This window comes from Struthio camelus, chromosome 16, assembly GCF_040807025.1.
Source record: "Struthio camelus isolate bStrCam1 chromosome 16, bStrCam1.hap1, whole genome shotgun sequence".
NCBI lineage: Eukaryota > Metazoa > Chordata > Aves > Struthioniformes > Struthionidae > Struthio > Struthio camelus.
The window spans coordinates 22,543,254-22,566,246 of record NC_090957.1 but is presented as its reverse complement, the minus strand read 5'-3'; the positions used below and the strand labels follow the sequence as shown (position 1 = coordinate 22,566,246).

The 22,993-nt window shown below is 39.2% G+C and overlaps 1 protein-coding gene and 1 long non-coding RNA gene across 17 annotated transcripts in view; both read right to left on the bottom strand.

Annotated features, from left to right (window-relative positions):
* The window catches only part of PITPNM3 (PITPNM family member 3), a 163,666-nt gene that overhangs the window by 79,952 nt on the left and 60,721 nt on the right, over positions 1–22,993 (bottom strand). For 8 of the 16 annotated variants that reach the window (XM_068910126.1, XM_068910131.1, XM_068910136.1 and 5 more), the window contains one exon: positions 2,803–2,853. The exons of 3 other annotated variants lie outside the window; for them this stretch is intronic. In XM_068910126.1, the coding sequence (XP_068766227.1) occupies positions 2,803–2,853 (51 nt within the window). Of the gene's footprint in view, positions 1–2,802; positions 2,854–11,030; positions 11,110–22,993 lie in introns of all 16 variants that reach the window. 5 more of the 16 variants (XM_068910127.1, XM_068910132.1, XM_068910139.1 and 2 more) reach the window with 2 other exon arrangements.
* LOC138061221 (uncharacterized) lies at positions 12,700–21,513 on the bottom strand. The gene is made up of 3 exons (XR_011134910.1): positions 21,470–21,513; positions 19,468–19,555; positions 12,700–12,716 (listed from the first exon to the last, which is right to left on the bottom strand). It is a non-coding gene; the product is annotated as an uncharacterized lncRNA (long non-coding RNA).

The following is a 22,993-nucleotide window of genomic DNA, read 5'->3' as shown; positions in this document are numbered from 1 at the left end:
GTCAGCATCTCTTTTATGGATACCAATTACATGTTGGTACCTCCCCCCTTCAAACATATCCCTTAGTAATAGTGGGAAGGGCAAAACCAGTAGTACATGGTGACTTTCCAAGAAAACTCCAGAAGTAATTGTTAGAATACTTTCAAGTGCTAGGTAAATGCCAGTCCTATCTAGGGACTGGCATTAAATGTGTAAAGACTATTACAGCTTATCAGCCGGAGAGGCATACAGCCTTAGATGGCAATCACAGATGAAAACACATAAGAACAAACACATATGCAGAAAGCAAACTCAGTGGCATCCGCATAAGCTCAAGTCACCATATGCTTGAAATGTTTAAAATAACTGCTAACGGGACAGGAGAGGCAGATAATTGTTGTGAAAGCAGTAATAAACCTGTTGTACTGTTTATAAACAGATCTCAAATTTCCTTGGGATTCACAGGGACTACATTAAAAACAGACAGCTGCACACCACAATTAAAAAAATATGTAAAAGCTCTAAAAGAAGCACTCAAGCCTCCAACTTGGCCAATTGGGATTCTAATAACTAACATTACACAGCTCCACAATCTAATAATAGAAAGAAAAAGCTCTGGACCAGATCCTCAACCTACGTTCAGCATCCTAGTTCTCCAGCTGAAAGCAAAGAGTTATGCCAGTTCAGACCAGCTGAGCTATTTTTATTTTACAGTTAACAATACTGTACTTACTCTAGGAACAGGTTTAATAGCACACAGTCCAAGCACTTGCAAGTATTAGCATCCCATCCGAGTCATACCACAAGCTTTAGGGGAGCTTCTCCCTCTTCTGTACCCTGACTTTACAGCAGCTGAAATTACATGACTGTTGACTAAACACCAAATTCAGAAAGAGACATCTCCATAGATGACCAGATTTTTGTTGTTTTTTTTAAAGAAACACTGAGGATATTCCTACTGCAACAAGTCAAGTGAAAAGGATATACGTCTCCTGTTCTCTCTCCCTAGAGAAATGCTGAAGCCTTGGAAAAAGAATAAACTGCCTCAATCACAGTCTGAAAGTTGGAGGCAGAGAAAATCTCACATCTGGATGGAAATCTGGGACAAGATACCACCCTGAAGCATTTCACTGAAATGCTAAAACACATCAGGGACTAACCTGGCCAACCTGGAATACCTGGTAACCTTAAATTTTAGTCACCTGTTTTAATTAAGTACTGTGAATAATTTTACTTGGTTGAAATTAAAGTAGGCCCTTAACTATCATGTTGAAACAGCATCCTCATTATTAAACAGCTGTGTTAACAGTATGAAATGTAAAAGTTTAATCTCTGTGATCATTAAATTCCATTTAAAACATAAGGCCTCATTATAAAAATCATCAGGAAATACTAAGCATCTTTTCACAGGACAGCTACTGGATGTAGACCACACTGGACCAAGCTCACTGAGAACTATCCCAAGCAGTTCATTGGATCTTAGCAATGTGCAGTCTCAAAACAAATTAAAGTAAAGGAAGTTGGATTTAAAAAAAAAGTTTACACTTATCTGTTGCCGATCAGATAATCGATTACAAGGAAGTGAGGTCACGGTCCTAAGCTCAATGCAACCATGTTACAGAAATTACACTACTTTTCAGTCTAACAGTCAAAAACCAGGAAAAGTGGCTACCATCTCAGTTAACTGATTTAATCACTTGGGAAAAGATTTTCCAGGTATTTCTGTGCCAGAAGTACAAGCTGCTACAGCAGACGCTAATGAGCCAACATCTCTGGCAGGGACCGTACTGGATTCAAATGCCCACTGAAATTGTCATATATAGAATATGTTGCAGATATATTCACCATTAGCTTACAAGACATCCAAGCAAGCTGTGTGTCTACATCCTTGTCTGAAGTAACTCATTGCCAGACAGTCTCTGCAGATGGAGCACATCAGATCTGAAGATCAGAGAGCAGCACGAAAGGATAGCTAGGTGAAAGGAGGAATTCAGAAAGTGATTCCACACCCCAAATCAGCCAAGAAAGGCACCAGTGCAATCCCTGGCAATAGAAGTAGTAAACTAGCACCCCTAAATCTGGGACAGAGGAAGTAGTTAGAGAACTCTTAACTTCTGAGAACATGAGGTACAATTTAAATCTGTACTAAGGATCAAGCCAAGTCTTCACTTTTTTCCAGACTAGTTTAAGCACCCTTAGTATTTTGCCACATTAATTGGGAAGGAAATAGGAGTAGAAACAAAAGAATTCTATCTAAATAAAAAACATAAGATGGTCATAGTTCTCAAAGAAAACTCATTTCTATTATCACACTCCCATAAGAAATCATGCAGTTCCTGGCCATCTGCTGTGCTATTGCTAGCTGTTTATAATAACAAATCTGTCATGAGAAATATGTTTGCATGAAGGCTGTAACATACGCTTTCTATTAACCAATGACAAAGAATATTTTAGTATACTGAAGATCCAGTTTCTCATAAGCTGCCCTGTTTAGAAGAAAATAATGACACGTATCACTGAGCCCATCACGTATACCAGCAGCTTCACCTTCCAACACCTCACCTCTGCCACTCTAGCCAATACTGTAAGATATTAATGCATTAAATAAAATATTGCAGGAACTTGCTCGGTACATTTTAATAATCCTCATCAAGATTAAACAAAAGAATCCTGCTTTTCCTCCACCCATCCTATCTTCTCAAGGTAACATTTCAACACAGCATAAATAACAGACTTCTGTGGTTAACATTTCTCTTCTGTTATTATCTCTAACTTGTTGAGCAGCATAGGGTACAAAGAAAAATGGAAAGAACCTTGACTCACGTTGTTTTTCCTGTAGAAAGCCAGATGAGCAAAATGCAGACTCTTCACCTGCTAAGGAAAAACACACAATGTGAAATGGGCATTCTTTCCATGAAGACCATACTCTTTACTTTTTTCTAGCATACCGCAATAGGTATTTGGCAACGGGCCACTATGCTGGTTTCTTAAACTCCCACTGGCTTCAGTGGGAACAGCTCAGCATATAACAGAGATATTGGAAAAATTGCTCAAATCTCTTCAAATAGGTTATTCCAGATGCTAGATTTTCCTTTTAATTTCAAGATAGGAATCATAGGCAATGAAACTATATATCAAGGAATTTCTCTGTAGCATTATCCACTGAATCTCTAAACAACCAAGAAGTAGCATAACTTATCTAATAACACAAAATAGATTTGTATTCTAAATAGTGAATTGGCAGTGTTGCTAAGAATGTCTCCTTCCTCCTATTCCCTCCCACACTCCACTTGTCCAAGGAAAGTTGTAAGTACAAAGTGATTTTTTCAGATCAAAGTACAAAAAGAGCCCCAAATACACACACGTAAGGATAGATGGATGCAGGGGCCTTTTATTTAGTTTGTGCATATAGATAAAGGCCTCCTACAGCACTCGTGGCATTTCTACCAAGGGGGGTAAATACCTTTGCCATCATTTCACCACTCCAAAAATTAAAATCCAACGGCACCAGCCCATAGCTGGCATCAGAATTGGGATGGGAACCTGGGTCCCTTAACTCCTTTTCTAGATTCCTTCTTCACGAAGCCTAGGCAAAATTCTCACTAAAGCCTACCTACCATCTGAGTAGACACCAACAAGACAGACAGAAAGAGACAGCACCCTTCTGTTGAGAGAGAGGCTGAATAAGCAACACAAGACATATTTGATTGCTTTTTATGTATATGGAAACAAAAAAAGATGGGTCAAGCAACCCATGGGGGCCCATCTTAAATAGATGGGTCAAGGACCAAGGAAGCTGACAGCATTCCAGGATACAGAAATAAAACTGAGCATGTGTTGTAATCACCTGCCTAATGATTTTCTTCTGTTCAGTTAAAACTTCTGCTCAAAGCCTTATGAAGACTACTAAATGCAGACAAAGTGTTCCTCATTTGATGAACTAAAAATGCTGTTACACATACCCAACAATGGTTTACATATAATGAATAAGAATCAATTCTTTCCGCTACTGATGGATGCACCAGTAAAGAATATGAGCTCTGCCACAAGTCTCCCATTTCCTTCATAAAAGAAGTTACTGCAGTTGGCAACCTGGCTTTTAAATGGAGCAAACAAAGGCCTTTCAGTCTATAGCAAAAAGTCTGCTGTTGTCCGTTCTTTATGTTGAAACTGCAATCAAAGAGACCCTCTTGGTACCTGATTTTGGAGAAAAGAAAATCATTTGAATTTACTCCTTTTGAATCTTCACACACAATCTCTTTCACATATCAGTTCTTCACCAAGGCATTTGCAGACTGCTGTTCTGCCAAAGAGCTTGGCTCACAACTGTTATCTACTTCCAGCTTACTGGATAAGAAGTGTTATCTGCAGTAGCTCATCAGAAGAGTCAGTCATTGCCTTGGGAAAACCCATCAAGTCCTCAGGAATGTGAACAGCTTAAAAACAAGAACTGGGCCTCAGCACAGACCAGCTCTCCAAAGTGCTTGTATACACAATTCTAGGAAATTACAACATCACTGGAAAACAACAGGATTCAGGAAGAAAATTTCCTCTTGTGACAGCTTTAAATGGCTGTGCAAATAAAAATTCTCCATCTTAAAAGATCAGCTTTTGATGGAAAGTGAAAAGCCACGGTCACAACAGAAATCAAAATCATTTTTATTTAGGAGGTTTCAAAAACACTTAAAAATTACTGACAAACACCAACTTCCAATGCAAGTTTTTAACATTTGCATTTAGTTTTTTTGATATGTTTTATTGTGCTAGTACTGCATTTTTTAGTTGGGGGGAGGGGAAGGAGGTCAAGGTGAGTTTACAAAAACCTGCACGCAAAACAAACACGAGAAAGGAAGCACTTGTTCTCAGAAGCTAAATAGTATATAAAAGTGAATAAATTATAGGTTTTGCCCATGTTTTCATGCAATCTAGCTCCTTCTCAGTAAAGAGTTCCCATCACATTTGTACCACTGCCTAGCGTAGGATATGGCAAATGCAAATAACTTTGCACACATAGCACGAACTATTACAGAGCATGTCCACTAAGGAAATGTCAGAGGGGAGACACGGGTGTTCATCTAGGTTTTTTAGATCTAGCATTAGATTTTTGTCTCTATAAAAGTGCTCCAGCTTTCCTTCAGAACCAGTAACTTTGCCTCAAGCTCTTGTACAATCTACAAAACAAATGCTGAAGAGTTGAGACAGCAATGCCCCTCCTGCACTCCACAAAACTAGTAATGGCCAGGGTTAGTGCAGTCTCCAGACAAATCTCTCCTGTTTAATGCTTTCGTGATAGTAGGACAGGGGTAAGAATAGTTATTTATTACAAGCCTTCCAAACTTAGACCCAGACTATGAACATGTTTAAGTACAGTGTCATTTTCTCACAAGGCTTTTCTCAGCACTGTCACAAACTGCTCCAAAAAGTATTTCTGTACTGACTGGGTTGGTTTAAAAACAGCTCACCTTGCTCCTAAAGTTCTTGTTCACCTCCCTCCACCCCCTCAACCCACCAGCAAAAAACGCATAACTGGCTATGCACACAGCAGTGTATTTCTGGGGAGTTCAGAGAGGAGAAGTGGTCAGAAGTGACATCATCTTCATTCAAGGGAAGTTAAGTCTGTGTTTGGAGGGATATCAGGACAGAAGTTGGAATTTATGATGCTAAGAATAAAAGCACCTAAGTCAGCATTTCCAGGGAATCCCAGCACTCAGAATCTTCTCAAAGATGCTGCAGTTGTTCTTCCAGTACCCCTCAGCAAGGGACATACTTCCTTCAAAGCTCAGCACCCACTCTACCCAGTGCTTTCCTTTTAAACACCAGCTATTCTGAACATTTGTCTTCCAATTTTAGGCACTGAGCTTTTAGAGGGAAGGCCAAAAAAAAAACAAACCACCACACACACACCCCACCCCACACTTTCCTCCAGCTGTTTTAAAGGCTTGCTCTGGGAATTTAAGGGTCCAGTTCAGAAAACTACTATAGTAAATATGACTTGATTTTGAAACAGGATATACACTTGCTTAACACTCAAAAGCACTTGAAATTATTAGGTGCAAGCTACAACCAATTTTTCCACAATCAGTTATTTCACAGCAAGTTCACATGAGTTTACTTTATCTACACAATAAAGTAAACAAACGCAGGTGTTAAATTCTAGCTATTCACAGATCTGAAAGAGATTTAAAATTGCACTTAGATCGTGAGTTTAGATAGTCTCAAACTTTCAGACAGCACAGCTGGACAACTTGTAAAGTCTGGCTCCAGAAAAACATATTGACCTAAAGCTCTTTTAATCATAGAACTAAAATTGGATCTCATCCTTTTTTTATAAATCTTCACAAAAGGTGTTTCATAAGAAGGTAGATCCAAAGATGTAGGTTCATCAAGGTCTTTCAGCCACAAGTTCCCAGGTTCTGTGCTCGTTTCCTGCTCCTCACTCATCACAAGTGATATGTTCTCTAGCTTTGGGAAACATGCCACCGTGCAAACCACAAAATGGGTTTTAAAGGCCCCCTAAATCACACTGTCTTTTCCTTCACATAGTCTGAAATGCAGAGATGCTCTAACAAAATCTGCCATATTTTGAATTACCCATCTGAAGACATTTATTCTAATAGAATTCAAAATGCTTTCTATGGAAAAACTTGCATGCCACGCCCGATTAGCCACTTGAGGGCATTCCACTTCATCTAAGTATGGTCAAGTGCTGCAAAATTAATTCTACATTTAAAGAAATTCAGGAAGACAGTTCAGCTTATGACAAGTCTCACCAAAGCCAAAGGAACTATTCAGTTGGTCAAAAGAAAGCACGTTTGTGAAATTCTTTCAAGAATTAAGGCAGCAGAAACTCTCTGCTCTAAGGAGGGATGTCACTAGGGATGTCAGAGGGTTCCAGGATCATTCACCTCATAGCAATTTCCACAAAAATTGCACTTGCCACTTGCCTGGCCTGGAATTAAAAGATGATCTGCTATTCCTCTAGTCACATGCTACCAGCTATCGCAATGCTACAAAAAAAGTTTAGCAAGCAATTTTTTTGGGCAGTATTCAAACCAGAATAGAGTCCATCTTACTTTCCCCCTCACAAAGGACTGATAACACCAGTAGAAATAAACATATCTATTCACCAGAGGAAGTTCCTGAAGGTGAGCACAAGTTTTACAAAGTCACCTTCAGAGTAGCATTATGCTGTGACACAAAGTTATTACACATACCTCAGCCTGCAGAACTGCGCTCCTGAGACTTCAGAAGGCATTTAGTACAACTCGCCTCTCCTCTCATTTTGCTATCCCCTGCAGAACAGAGCTGTGGGCCTCAGCATCAGCAAGATATTAGGGGGATACTCCTTTGCATTCCCTCCGTGGCCCTCTCCAGTCTTGCAACATTAGCTTCTGGAACACCAGCAGGCTTCATGGTATGCATCATTTTTTCCCTTTCCTAGTGATCTGAATTCATTTAACAACTTAATCAGATACCACTGAAGCAAACAATGCTTATTTTCCATTTTAGAATCCAGCTTTCCCCCAGAAAGAATACTGGGGAATTTACCTTTAAAATAGAAAAATCTGATGCTGTTTTCTTTTATGCCATTGTAAATGCAAGACTGCTGGGAGTACAGTTATATCAAACTAGGGAAGACAGGGGAGAGAGGAAAGCAGCTAATATACCTGCAGATGGTAGCAGGTGGTACCTGCAATCCTCTGGATGGAGCTGGCAGCCAGAGAGCTCAGATGAAACTCATCGGACCTGGAGAACTGTAACTGTTACAATAACATTTGCTGATTTCAGCATGTAACAGACTGGATCTTAATAGGGACCCAAAAAGGAAAAGGAAATCCATGGAGGGACCACAAGGAAGGTGAGACTCATTGCAGCAGAGCTCAGCTCTCAAAATAAAATACTAAAAATATCTTTGAGGCTTTGAGTTTAAGCTTCCTCCATTTTGCTTGCATTTCTTAGGCTGCATTTTAGAACACACAGCATCATAAAAATAAAATGACAGCAGTTGGAGAACCAGGGATAACCTTCATCGTTATAAGCTGCTACCATGGATCATTTGCATGTCAAGGACAGCAGAAATCTGATTCACTGTTTATCTCTAAAACCTGCTGCTAAAAGTAAATCTGTTGTTTATATGAGCCATCTGATATGTTTTGGAATGCTGTTGACTATTCAGGTCTCTGTCTTTCCCTTTCACTGTTCACTGCACTAAGCCAAGTTTTCTGTTTGCTGTTCTTCACATTATTAGGCAGCGGCAGATGCTACTGCAATGAAATTAATAGCAGCATAAACTCTGCAGTCAACTATATACAAACAGTCTTTAATTAATTATATGACAGAGATTTTTTTTTTCTGTTACATTGAGCATTTTGATCCTTGCATAGATGCTGGAGAACCTCTGAGATGCATAGCAGATGGAGCAGAGACCTCAAAGAGCCAATGAAAAATGAGACCAGATAAAGAAGAGTTCCATAAAAACATCTCATCGTGCACCCAATCTTGCAAGGGAACACTGGTTTGCTGTAGGAGCTCGATGGCTCCAAATCAATGTAGCTCATAAGTTCAATTTCATGGCTCTAGTATTCATATCACAATTAACATGCGTCTTAACAAAAAGTCTAATCCATCTATGCCAAAAAGGAACCCTTCTCATCCAAGTAAGGGAAAATGCTAACTCACTGCCAAGTTGGCATGTCTCATCTCTTAATCCAATCATAAAAGCTAACTGGTGTATGTGCACACACATATGCATGCATGTGCACATGTGTAAAAACATAAGTGCAGAATTCAAAGCATGCAAGTCCCACGCATAATTTGGCTGTTGACTCCATCCCTACAGACTTTATACACAGGAAAGAATCAAAATGTAAAAACAAGAGGAGGGAAACTCGCACCCAAGCTCATATGAGAAACCTAACTTTTAAAAGCAGAGTGACTGTTGCCTTCTTGCTGTACTTTGCAATGAGCTCAGGACTGACTGCTAGCACCTCAGTGGTTTTCCTTGCCAAAGCTGTACTTAATCCTTGCACAGGTGGCTGAAAGCTCTGCTTTACTCCTATCTACGCACCGTATGTACAAATTTAAACACCATATAAACTTTATTATTGACCTAAAACAAGACAAAATTCGTGCTCGGAGAAACAATAGATGGTTTACACTCTAAAAGGTCTTTCTCCTCCTGCAGCAATGCTGGTGAAAAAGGTTACACTGTTCTAGTTTGTCCCTCACCACAGTTTAATAGCAGCTATTTGCTAAAACAGCTTATTTTGACTGAAATTAAGGATTAGAGAATGACTGCACAAACAGCTCAGAAGGCAGATAAGAGGGGATCAGAAAGATAATCATGAGCAATCTCCTTGGCCAACAAGCTGCAGTTGCAAGAGGACATGAGAACAGACCATTGCAGAATGGGATCAAAGATCCATGGAACCAGCATTACCTTTGCACTAAACTTGGTATCATTTCAAAAGGACCAATTGTTCGCTAATTAAATGCATCTCTGCCCATGTTCCAATACGAATAACAATATCATATCACCCATGGAGCATCTAATTCAGCACTCCACCTCTCAGATAACCACCACTGAACACTCCAGAGGCCACTGCCCATCCCATAGCGCATGCATGGCCATAAACACCTCATACCAAAGAATCAAGCAACTGTCCCCCATGAGTAGCCTGACAGGACCACGAAAAATGGACAACAATAATCACACTACTAGAATCCGTGGAGTTTTGTCCTTCATCTAACGTACTCTATTAATGCCCCCAAGAGAAACACCGAACTGCCTATAATCACTCTCCCCGCCTCAAAAAGAAAAAACAAACAAAAAGACCAAAAAAACATCCTCAAAAGGCAGAGAGACTCAGCTGAAGATACATGGTGTTACTGAGTTGTGCAGGTGCCAAATACAATTAGGAAAGATTTGGCAACCTATTTTTGCATTAAACGTCTGGAATATAAATTGCCATCATGGCGAGATACAGATCACTCTCGCTCCCCATGCACACACTTTTAATAGTTGTGCTTGTAGCTTGGTAACTGGAATAAATGTTATGTATCATGTATACACCGTCCTTGTCTCCTGTGTGACAATTATAAATGAAGCCCACAGTATGCCTGTACACTTACTGATCTCAGGGTCAGCGTTTATACAAAAATATCAACGCTTTTCCCATAGGGCTCAAAGTTTTCCTTGAGTGAGAAAAGGATCCAAAATCAGAACCTCATTTGCAAGGCAGTTCAGCATGTCCCAGCATACATCTAGGAATTTTCTGCTTGTTTCTTTTTTTTTTCTCCCCCCCCCCCCCTTTTTTTCCTTTTCTTTTTTCTTTTTTTTTTTTTTGAACATTCAGATGTTCAGACATTCAGATTCACCATGGGTTTCATCTTATTCAACATGTTGCTGGCTGGACAACAGGCAGTCTCCTCAAGAGCTCTCAAAAGCTGGAGACCCCAGGCCTCCAGCTTCCACAATACCTACACAACTCAATATACAGGATATTCTCAATGTTAGAGACTTCAGAGTTGCCTGAATCCCTGAAAGCCCCCAGCTTTTTAAGAGGAAACGCTTTTAATGTCTCCAATTAAATTGCTGAAATTTAAGACAAATGAAAATCCTGCCAAGTTTGAATGCTGTTTCTGAAAAGGAGCTCACACAAGAACTGCACCATTTGAGAACCTAAGTGAAAGCAGACACTCAAGCACAGGGAGAGCATGATCTTGAAATCTAGTAAAGATGCGGCACCACCAGTGAGAAAAAAAGTCTTCAAGGTGTCAAAAGTAGGAAAGCATTTGAGAAACGCTAGAGACAGCGTGATGTTCCCAGAGACAGACTGCCAAATTATAAACAACAGTTACCAAAGCCACATAGTTATTCAAGTCTCATCCAGATGCAATTATTGTTTCTTTCTTTTTAATCATGGAGTCACACAAAAACCCCTAGCTGCAGCTTTGCTAGAGCCATTCACAATAATTGAGTACGATTTAAAATAATCTGATCCGGAATAAGTTAGCTCGTGCAATGAGAGCAGGAAAGGCCTTCTACTTACCTGGTAATGAAAATTCCCAGTTGTGACAGCTGATCATATCCATCTATTTTGCTGGTTATCAGTAAAGCAATCCATCAGTCTGTATGTGTGGCATATGAAGCACAGGAAAAGTGAATTTCATAGGCATTTTACAGTCAGTTATGTTTTAAATGACTAATAATTGCATTTTGTCAAATGCCTACTGAGAATTCATCATCATCTGAAGCATTTTAATTGGATTAGTTGGATTTGCAGAGTAAAATAGTAGTGTATTGCTGGCAAAATTGACTAATGGCTCTTAGAATTTAATCAGGCTGTATTTAAATCAATAGCCATCCTTTGTGGCAAGCTGTATTACAAAAATGAAATTGCCATTTGTTTGCTTGCGTGCTTATTTTATATGTTACAAAAAAATACTACTTGTGCCAGCATCTTTTTTTTTTTTTTTTTTTTTTAAGAGCTTCACAGTGCAGAAATAAGGTTGCAAGCCCTATGCAGCAGGTTTTAAAATGACTTCTTGACTTCCGGCATAGAAAGCATATTGAAAATCCTAGTCCTACCAATATAAGGATGCTATGATTGGGAAACTAAAGATGATTGCCTTAAGTCAGCTGTACAAATTAAGTTGTAAAGCACAGAAACAGTCAAGGATCATTGGGTTTTTGTCTGCTCTTTTAATAAAATGTTTCCATTTTGGAAAATGCAAATGAATAAAACCCCAAACTATCCACAGAAACATGGCTCCCCCCGCCCCCAAAAGACTTCAAAAGAGACAAACTCACTGAAAAACAGCAAACAGATACGTGTTTATGGAACTCTCCTTACATAAGGAGGCCAAGTTCAATTCCCTGCCCCTATCCCTGAGCTGGAATTTCAAGTAGAACTCCTGTTTCACAGAGAAGTTAGGTAATAAACACAGATCCTGGCTATTCTGGTCTAGGTATAATTTATGCCTCTCAGGAAATACTAACCCACCAAGTTCTAGTTTTCATCACGTTGCAGAGTATTAAAAAAAATATCAGATTGCCATTTTTGACCAAAAAGTAAGTTGAAAGCTGGTATTCTCTCTTCTGGAAGCAGCAGATAGCTTATGGGACTGATAATGCAGATAGAGCTCACTAGTTCAAACGCAGCCTTTGTCAGTTGCTATCCACAGTCACTGACCTTACATTGAAGACTTAGAAGCTGACTCTGACAGTCCTTCCTGAGCAGAGAGATCTGTATTCAAAATACAGCACTATATTTGACATTAAATGGCAATCTACACAGGTCTAGTATCAAGCCTTCATTATTAATGTTAGGATCATCAGCAATTTAGGAGACTACTGACATATACTGTCCTTCAAAGCTTTAAAAAAATCTAACATTTAAAGACCTTTCTTGTTTAAAGATATCTAAAATATACTGCATTTGAAACAAATTTCTTTAAGAAGTTAACCACACTATTAAGTGGTTAAACAGAGGAATACTGTTAACTGACTAAATTAAATGTATGAAGCACAGGCCTACTATTACAAAGCACTTCAGTTTCATTTTTATGAACAAAAGGGGATGGATAGAAAATATCACACTGAAAAATTACGCTAACAGATAAACTGGATTGCAGCATCCTGATGCAACATGACAGAAATCCATCCAAATGGGATGCACGTCTAGACAAAGTCCAGGCCAGTCACTGATGAATCGCTGTGCCACTGGAAATAAGATCTGAACACAATTGCATTTAGAAATGTTCTTGAAATAGCAATTTATTACAGCTACATTCCTCAGATAAACCCTCATCTATGAGCAATGCATAATGATGGAGAAACTATCTAACGACAAGGCACACCAGAAAAAGAATAACTGAGAAGAGATGGAAAGTCCAGGTTGGGGAATGGCATCTTCAACAAGCAGCTGACCTATATAAAGTCCATATTGACCATAGAAGACACAGGATGGAAAATAAGGTTCCAGTTATTAACTGAGTAATCCTTATTTGGTCATGATCTGTTTTGCTTTGAATACCACAATTAATTATAAATAATGAACGTCAGGATCACAAGCGTGGCTTCAGTAAGCAGCTAAATTTTATGTTTTGCCTTAGGTGCAATAACATATGCCATAGTTACTTTACTCTGACCCTGTACAGTAGCCAAGCACAGAATTTGGCTCTTTAACAGAGTCACTAGGTATTGTCTTTGGAACAGAAATCTGCAGAGCAATACTATTGTAACCAGGGCCTTAAAAATATACCTGCTCTCAAACATAACCTAAGTATCCTTTTCACACCTTGAACAACAGCCACACCTACCAAAAAAGATTTACTCCCATAACAAAGATGTAAGTTTGAAATCCATGGTCTCTAGAGTCATTCAACTCCTTGCAGGAACACCCAGCTAGCAGCTAGTCAGTGCCAAAGAGGATGAATTGTTTGGGGTGAGGGGAAAGTGTGGGCAAGGAGAACACTTGCTCACTTTTTTCTGCAAGGTCACAAAATAACCTCAGATGGTTATAACTGTTGGCATTCATGCAGCCAAATTTTTATATGATATTCTGGATGCTCACTTTTCTGCACCACTTGGCCAGGCCCCAGACCTGGCTAAGCCCCTCAAAGAAACATTAAATAAAGTCATTTTCATCAGAGTCTGAAGCAAATGTGCATAAGCGAGCAGACACTTCTACACATCTCCAATACATTCTTTATGAACCAAAACAGCAATAAAACTTGACTGCTTTTCAAATGAGCTAATCATCATCCCTTACTTAAAACTTTTAAGTCAACATACCTTCTGTTATACAACACAGTCCTTTAAGAGACAGTTTCATTTTTCCTTTTCATACTGAGGCCAAGGTTAAATTATTTGTCCTGAGTAATTTCAGGGCTTTCTTGCAATATAACTTTGAGAAAGTTCAGAACAAGAAAAGCCACCCATTGCCATTTTAATGAGCATAAAAACTGTATCCCTAAGCATATTTGCTTTCAGAAATTAAGCCATCTTCTGGTGAAAGCTAGAAGTTGTGTGCTCCTGAGAAGCACAAGAAATGCAAGAAGAGGCAGTCAGCACAAGCAGAAATCATACACAGCCATTTTCAAATGCCATCTAATTCTAGCATACATATTTTTCTCACAAGAAATAATGACAAAATAAGAGTACACCAGTTACCTATTATCCCACAACTACCCCATAAATTCAAGTTACTGCAAATCTTCTCCTATTGTGATTTTATTGCATAATCTAAAATAAATTATTTCAATCTTCCCACTCACACACACACATCTATCTTTCTGGAGATCATCTTCACATCTTTCTAGATTTCTAAATGAAGCTTTCACGGGATAAAGCTATTCACAGACCAGAAAGAGGCACAAGCACTTGCATTCCCAGATGAGCTTCAGAAAATCTCCCACCCACCACTAAAGCCAAAAGCTGTCTTTCAATCCACGTCAACGTCAGCATGCAAGCCTATTACAAAAAATGCGTTCCTAACACATTATTGATTGAGCAATTAAAAACAGTATGACAGTGCAAATTGACAAAGGAAAACCATGACGATTGCATTAAGATCAAGCTCGGCATTTGCTAAGATCTGAAATCTTGGCTCTGCAAATTTAATTTTGGGGTATTCAATGACTGTAATGGAATTCAGTCTAGCCTGACTTTCTGGCATGTTGGGCTGTTGTCACTTCAGTCAAGGGCTGAAAACAACTGGAGAGATATGCTATTTTCACAACTGAACTGCTACAGCAGTCAAAGGAACAAAATTATCCTAAGAATGACTTGCATAAGAGCTACAAAACAGTTGCAAATTAATGTGTTCTTAGCATGTCTCAGGCTGCTTTTGTTTTATGAGAAGCACAAAGCTAAACAACAGACAATTACAGATTAAGCCTCTGACCAAGAAAAAGAAAGCCCAGCATCCCTCAAAAGGCAAGTCAGGCTCCTTTTGTTCAAAAGGAAACTAGCTGTGCTGAAAAGTACAACTAACTGCCAGAACAAATAGCCACCTTTTTTTTTTTTTTTTTTTCTGTAAAGCAATCTTATAATTTAATATGTATACACTATTCTTGCTCATTTGCAGAAGAGACACTATCAGCAGGGAGAGAGTAGCAGAGGGTTCAAAAAATAGAAAACCTCTACCAATTAACTGCAACATGTAATGATAACGACTGCACTGAGAGTGCAGTACCTAAACGTTCAAGTCACCCGGAAGCTTGCTTTTCTCCAAGCATTTGGAGAAAATAAATAATAAATAGGAAATGCTAAAAAGCCACTCCATTTTAACATAGTTGCCTTTCCCATTCTTCATGGTCAGTCTGCCTTCACTGGAGTATTGTGCTCTACCAAGAGCCAGCAGCAAGACTGCAGCCTGCAGCAAAAGGAGCATTACTGTGGCCATTAAAAGGATGCATACTTCTGCTGATCAGCTTGACTGCCTGTGTGATCATTATGCCAGCACCTTAATCATTTAACATTTCCCCCAAGTAGTACCACGGGCAACAGCAGATTAAATTCTTTTCTTTTTCTTGCTGTGCTACAATTTTGAAACAACTGGAGTAGACAAGACCCTTCTTCCCAGACACCTGTTGCATCATCTTCCAGTGAAAGGAGGCAGTACAGCAAAAGCAAAGTATTCTAGCAACTCTTGCGTAGAAGAAACCTCCCTGGCATTTCTCGTTAGACAGCCAGGAACCACAGTTGCCCAGTTCTGGTTACCAGGTCACTGGAGACAGGCAGAAAAACAGAGAGCCATAAACAAAGCAGAAACTCAACACAAGAGGAAAAAAAAAAAAAGCTAGAATGCTTTCTTTCATCCAACACTGAAACAGATGCCTGAGAAGATGCAGTGTAGCTTGTACAAGTTTACCCTTAGCAGCTCTGTCTGGTGACAATAGTCCAGATAGCACTTGCTGCTTCTGCTCATCAGTTAGGAAGGTAAAGGTGAAGAAACATTCCCCAGGATAGAAGCTACCAGCTCAGAAAGGGCCATCTAATCTACTAGGGCTGCAGAACAATGCTACCTGTTTCTCACTACGGTTTGATGTGCATGAAGTTGGTTCATGTTCATGAATGTGTGATGCTGGTCAGCTGACAAAGCCCAGGTATGCTGACATTGAACTGCATTGTCTATTCCTTGACAACTCCATGTTTCTTCCTCTCTTCAGGAAACAAATTGGAACACGAGGAAAAAAATTTGTCAAAAAGAAGAGCAAAGAGTAGTATACCCTGCTGCATGCAGACAGAGTTTGCATCACAGTGAGACTGCTAATCTCCAACTGCAATGGCAAGCACTTATTATCTCTTTATGGAGCTGTGTTCTTTATTTGCTCCAGATGTTTCTGCATTCCCTGCTACTTTTATTTCTTTAAAAAAGAAATGCCATGTTAAATCCCGTACACTTTCCAGCTCTCAAGTACACAGTCAATTGAAGTTGTTCTCTGCTGACTACCTAATTTAAATACACTTATTCTTTGGGAGATCTTCCAGAGGTGAAACTGCGCAATACATTTGGGCTACACCCTCAGCTAAAATAAACCATTTGATGATGATGCAATTAGTTGCAGCTATAGCATTCCCAGATTTGTTTTTGTTTCTTAAAGAGCAGAATCTCAGTACTCGGAAAAGGATATAGGATAGCTTATCACAACTTAGCTTTGAGAGCGCTGTTCTTGCTAAAGGGAGTTTGGTCATTTCCCTCAATGGAAGCAGAATCAGGGAAAAAGAGAAGGGAAGCAGACAAAGCATCCCTAAAGGAAAGTAAAAGGTTTCAATCATATCAAATGTCATTCATGCACTTCGTGACAGATTTCAGTTGTACTTATCAATCTTTTGTGATGTTCTCTGCCACAATTTCAAAAACAATGAAATCTCAGCAATAGGAAAGCTAAGTCTTAAAATTTTGACAGCAAGGACAGCATGGAATTATTTAGTGTGATGCATGGAGGCATATCTACAATTAATGAGACAAAAATAACAAAAGGAAAAGGCAGACTATCAGAGAACACCTGCCAACAGCGGGACTGGGCCATCAGGGAGGAAATGGGTGTCAAAAGAACGACAGTAGAAGCCTTCCAGCTATAGGATTTCTTCTAGTCTCGTAGCAAATGTCACGCAGTGCTCAGTCCCTTCTCTGTTAGTAGATGACCCACCACATCTCTAACAACCCTCACTTCTCCTGTGGGCTGGCCGTTTTAGCACACACTGCTGCGCACAAATTAACTGAGAGCAGACATGAAGTTATACTGCTGTAAGACCGAGCTCTCATCTGCCTCAAAGCTGATGGTAAGCTGGGTCAGGAAGATTTTCTGACTGGTGAGAGCAGCAAAGATAGGTGTGGCAAGAAAGATATGGGAGTTTTAGTTTCTACGGAGTGCTGCTTTTGCTCAAGGCAACAACACTGGCCTTGCTGTTTAGGGTTATATATGTTTTCAGTTCCAGAGCAGTAAGTGCATCAGCCAACTTTGTAACATAGTAGTAAAAGTACATGTGGCAACGTTGGTCTCCAAGGGAATTTATTTTATAACATGCAACAACAACATTTGTCTCCTGCCTAACTCTTTGAATCGCCCTACATCAGATGTAGTAGACAACCATGCTCCATTAGAAGACAGTGGCTAAAAAGACAGATCATGCTGGTACAGTAAGCGCTAAGCCATCTTTGATAGGAAAAGAACTTCAATACTGCAAACAAAGCTGGCAGTTGGGTACAGAGCTTAGAGCCATTCTGTGGCACTAACTGTTCACTTTCCCCATCTAGGGACACAGGGCCAAAGCAGCTCCCAGCTCTCTGAAACATTGCGCTGTGTAATCTTATTCTAATCCAAATACACTCTCCTTTAAAATGACTTGGATTTTCTCTCACTGAAACCTGCTCCCCCTCTGCACTATTCCAACTAAAAGACTGGTCTGTATATTAGCAACAGGATCCAGTGCCTAAGATGCTATTTTTGACATAAAAAAAAAATTGAAACTATTTATCCTTAAAGGTGCAATAAAGGAACAAGATGAACCTTAATTTGAGAGATTCAGTCAAACTTCCGGGAAATGGGAAGAAAGGTCTTGCATACAAGCTATTTGAGACAAAGCCCAGCTTTTGCTTTAGGATTTACAGAGCAGGCACAAAAAAAGGGCTCAAGACTAGGGTCTCCAATATTCTAGAAAGGCATGAAATCTTCCAAGACCAGCAAAAACTAGCTAAACCAAATTCTTAGCCAGAAATGAAATTCAGGTCACAAATAAATTCTCTATGCTGAATTCCCTTCTCCTCAATATGCATCTTTGCATGCACCACATGTGCGCTTATTCTTCTAAAGCTATCACAAATAATTTCATTTCAAGCCAACAAATGGCTTGAACAACTGATGTGGCCTAAGTGACTGATTCTCATCCACAGCATGAGAAAAGAAGATATGACTTACCCAAGAAGTCCAGTGACAGGCTGAGCTGTAAAAAATGCCTACCTGGGCAGCACAACATGGGAATCTTATGTTCCGAAACTCCATGCTGGCTCCAGGAGAGAGACAAACATTTATAGCTGTTTTGTGGGACTCCAAACAGATCACAAAGTCAGGTAGGATGGCTATATACTGTTCGCTAACTTTAGGGAGCTCCAAAGCTCCCTGCTAAGCATAGCTGCAGCCACTGCTTGACCTAATACAACGCTGTAGCTCAACTCTAATGTCACAGGTATATAGTCGTCTTTTTTTTCCCCCCCACTTTCTTTTCTGCTGGCACAAAGTTATGCCTGTGTCGTAAAGAAGTAGTGTGATAGTTTCTCAGTCAACTAAATACACTTACATGTACGTTTAACCAGAGCAGAGGGGGCACTGCTTACTCCTGCAGGCAACACCTCTTCCATTAAAAAAACCACTCCCATTAAAATTCACATATGTTAAGTGGGAACCAACTTCCTAAAGAAAAACTGCAGTAACGAACACTCCCAACTTCAAAGGAGAGTGGGGGAAATCCTCATACAAACCTGGAAAATAATTTAAGAATATCTGGGGCATTTTGGTTCCAATGATTTTTTGAAATATATCAATACCAGCACGGCTACCTATGAGAGTACATCAGGATTCTACCAGCTTTTTTAATTTTCACTTTTTTTTTTTCTATTCTACCCCAGTAAAGTGTGCACATTAAGGAATTACATACATTTGAACTTCAGAAACCAGAAGCAACTTCAAAGTTCTAGAGATGCCATCTCCTCCTACAAAACTACCTTTGTGGCACCCTGATAGTTATGGACAGTCTGAGTACATCTAATATGGACTTTTCAGAGAGAACTACTTAAATAAAAAGGCAGGAAAAAGCTAGCTGCTTGTAAGGAAGAGGTTTTCCTCTTTCAGAAGTTTGATAATTACTGACCTAATATAAGAAATGTCCTACTTTCAGAAAATAAGAGGAGAGAGAAAAGTAACCAAGGAAGTAGCGCAAAGAGTCTTTGAAGTTTGATCTAAGAACAAAAAAATACTTACGAAGCGCCTGTTGGTGAACTAAAGGCAGAATCCTATTGCGTAAAGCACTCCACAAACACACAGTATCTCTTCTCAAAGAGTTCACAGTCTATAAAGACCAAACAGAACACGGGATGGACAACAGAAGGAGAGAGAGCAACCCCACTACTTACGTGACTTTATTTCAAGTCACATGTAGGTTTGGTCTCAAACACCCATACTTCAATCCCATGGGTAAGGTCTACTCTGTCAATGCGATTTTTTCCCCAGGATTTCACTCTGACTGAAATGCTGACATTTGCTTAAATTTATACATGCCATTAATTAACTTGGATTGAATAGCATATTTTAACAGAAAAATAGTTGCCTGGTTGGCTAGCTAGAACTCTCACAAGAGTACAAAAATGAAGTAACAACAACTTCAGCTTTTCAAACATTAACAATGTATGTTTAAAGAAAGACTATGGATCCAAGATAGCCGGAGGAAACGCAAAGCATTAAAATCTAACAGGGTGAATTTATTCCTAGTGCTCAGTACATGCAATTTTCTTTAATGTAATGGACAGATACTTCACACCAGGTGTGAATTTAACCACCTGGTTATAATTTGTGAAAATGCTTTCATCCTACAACAAGGAAAACATCTCTATCAAGACAGTTTTTGCAGCTGTATGAGTTTTTAATTTAGCTTGATTGCTGTTTGTGTTGTTTTCTGTAACGACAGCTTAATAAGCTTAAATGCTGTTTCCAGTTTTCCCCTCAAAGTAGTATTTCTGTCACTGATGAGAAAGGTTTTGCTGGTCAGGAGCTCTCAGTCGTATTTACTGAGAATCAATAATTGCACTAAGTTATATACTTGCCATTTACAGAGTTGCTAATGACTTTGTCTGTCTCATGCTGGAACTCTAGCAATCCTTAAGGAAGTCGCGTCCAGTGGGTTTTCAACTCTGCCCAGCGTACACTGCATCTTTCCGTATAACTTCATTTGTTGGAAGAGCCCATAATAGTGTGCTTTATTAATCAATCCATTAAACCATTAACGAGAATCAGTACTCTGTTCTCTGCAAAGGCACCTAGCAAAACTATTGGCCTTGGAGATTGATTTAACTGTAACAAAGCAATCATATCTGCAGCAAGAGTCAATGAATTCATCATTCTCCGAAAGCCAACTTTGGCAAAGAACAAAGGGCTCTTTCCCTGGATCAGCAGAGCTTACTCTCCACATCTTTCCATTCAAATAGGGAAGTTACCCAGGAGGGAAGACATCGAGGATCATCCATCTCTTCTATATGACGTTTTTAAAGAGAGAGTTCAGCTTTACCCAAATTTTTAATATTTGGCTATAAACCCTTAGCTAAGCCTTAAGTACCTTTCTACTGTGGTGAATGACAAAAGATAATATAGTCTTCCTGCAAACGTCCTTCTCCTTCACACTTTGCCTCCATCATTTTGTATCTGATGGTTGCTAATCACTGTGATTTATACAATCGCTGAATCAGTAACACCATTCAGTCTTGTTAGGCTCTAACAAAAGTACTCTATAATTATCTGCATTAAAACACTGTGATAAGATCTATGAGGATCTGGCAGATCCTTCCATGAAGGGAGATTGAGATGAGCACATGCAGAGGAAAAATCAATACGTAACTAATCAAAAGGACTGATTTTGAGAGTATAAGTTGGGAGACAAAAGAAGGAAAGGCATGTGAATACCTGGCCTATTTACAAATCCGATTTAGGAGGGATTCAATTGGGGAAAATTCCTAACTGGCAGTGTGCATTATAGTTAACACTCTATTTTCTTTTGCATTGTTGAAGCAGTGAAATCACATTCTGACACAGGCAGCCATTGTACACATAATATTGGCTCAGGCATGTGCTAGTCCAGTTCTTATTGACTTAAGTCTTTGCCTGGCATCTCTGCCCAAGAAAGGGCAAGATCAGGTATTCCAGCACAACGAACTTCAACCTAAAAACTTGTAGCCACAGTATGAAACAGTATCAGAATGCAGATGTATCTTACACATAGGCCAATTCAGCAAATGCTTTTCAGATGCGTATAGGTGCTCTAAAGCCTCTTCTAGCAGCCACATGTGAATAGAAACAAAGGAAAGAAAGAGAATAGATGAGAACTCTCTAAAACAGAAAACTTTTGCACAGAGAAGAGAAGACTACAATTCAGGGGATTTTCGTTTCATTTAGTTCTGCACAGGTGTGCCACGCAGCCCCAGGTCTCACGTTCTCTTTGCTTCAGCTATTCAACTGCCTAATGCAAACAATAATTCTTCTTTTACCAGTCTTGTCCCTTAAAATTAGTCTCTTGCAACTTATTCTTTAGTGTCCAACACAAGAGGCACTACCAAAAGAACCAGTAAACCCACCTTCATGTAATGACTCCTAAAGTAAGTATACTAAAATTTTGCCAGAACTGGAAGAAATACAGAAATATCTGCAAGAAGTGTAGGATAATTTTCCAAAAGACTTACCAAGAACAGGTTAACTCATACCTGATGCAATACTAAATTAACTTTTCTTGTCACTTTGTAACAGAGAAAAAGGCACATTTACAACACATCTCACATCTCTTATGAAATCCCATTGAATCGCTAACTCCAAATTAAGTTACCAAGCAACATAAGGCAACACTTGATATCGCTGTTAAGAACAGATGTAAAATAGAACTTTTTTCTTCTCTAATTACCCTCTAACAATTGTAAATACACTGTCTGGATCAGTATCAACCTGTCACTTAAATACTAGCAAAATAAAAAATTCTGATGGTAGTGAATGAATAAATCTAATTCCATCATTACTTCTGTACATGTATGCTAAAATAGTTCTGTTTATAATTATCTGCAGGATATCTGTAGCAAAATCATAAAGAAAAGCATTCTAAAAAGATTCTTAGTATGGGCAAATACACTGAATTCTTAAAAAAAAAAAAAAAAAAAAAAAAGAGCTAGATTCATTAGCAAGTACCATTATACATGGGCTCCGTACCACAGGTGAGTAGAAGTCCCTCTCCCAAAAATCAATGAGGTAATTTTCATTTTCACATGATAATGTAATAGAGGAGCCAAAGGGACAACTAAAGGCAGACTGCTTCTGCTCTCGGTGTACGTCCTAGATTCTTACTGGTACACTAGTGCCCATTTCCCACTCATTTCAGTGGCAAGTAATTACCTAACTGGTTAATTAATGCTGCCCAAAATACTCCAGGAAGTATGGGTCCCTTTGACAATTCCAGATAAGGATTTGCTGCCTTCAAAGAGAACTTTACAGTGTAGGAGTACCAGAGAATGACTCTAAGTAGCAAAATAACTGACAATGACCAGAAAGCCTCTTGCATATGTTGACTACAGGAAATGTGTAAACACTGGGGCTGGTCCTGTAATCTGTCCCATGGCTGTTGAGTCCTGTACAATCCCACTGAAGTCAATTAATCTATTATATTGCCTGGTTTGCCAGAGAAAATTCTTCCTGGAATAGAAACCTGATTATCACAATTCATTTTTCAGTACTAAAATATCATCATACATCTTTTAGT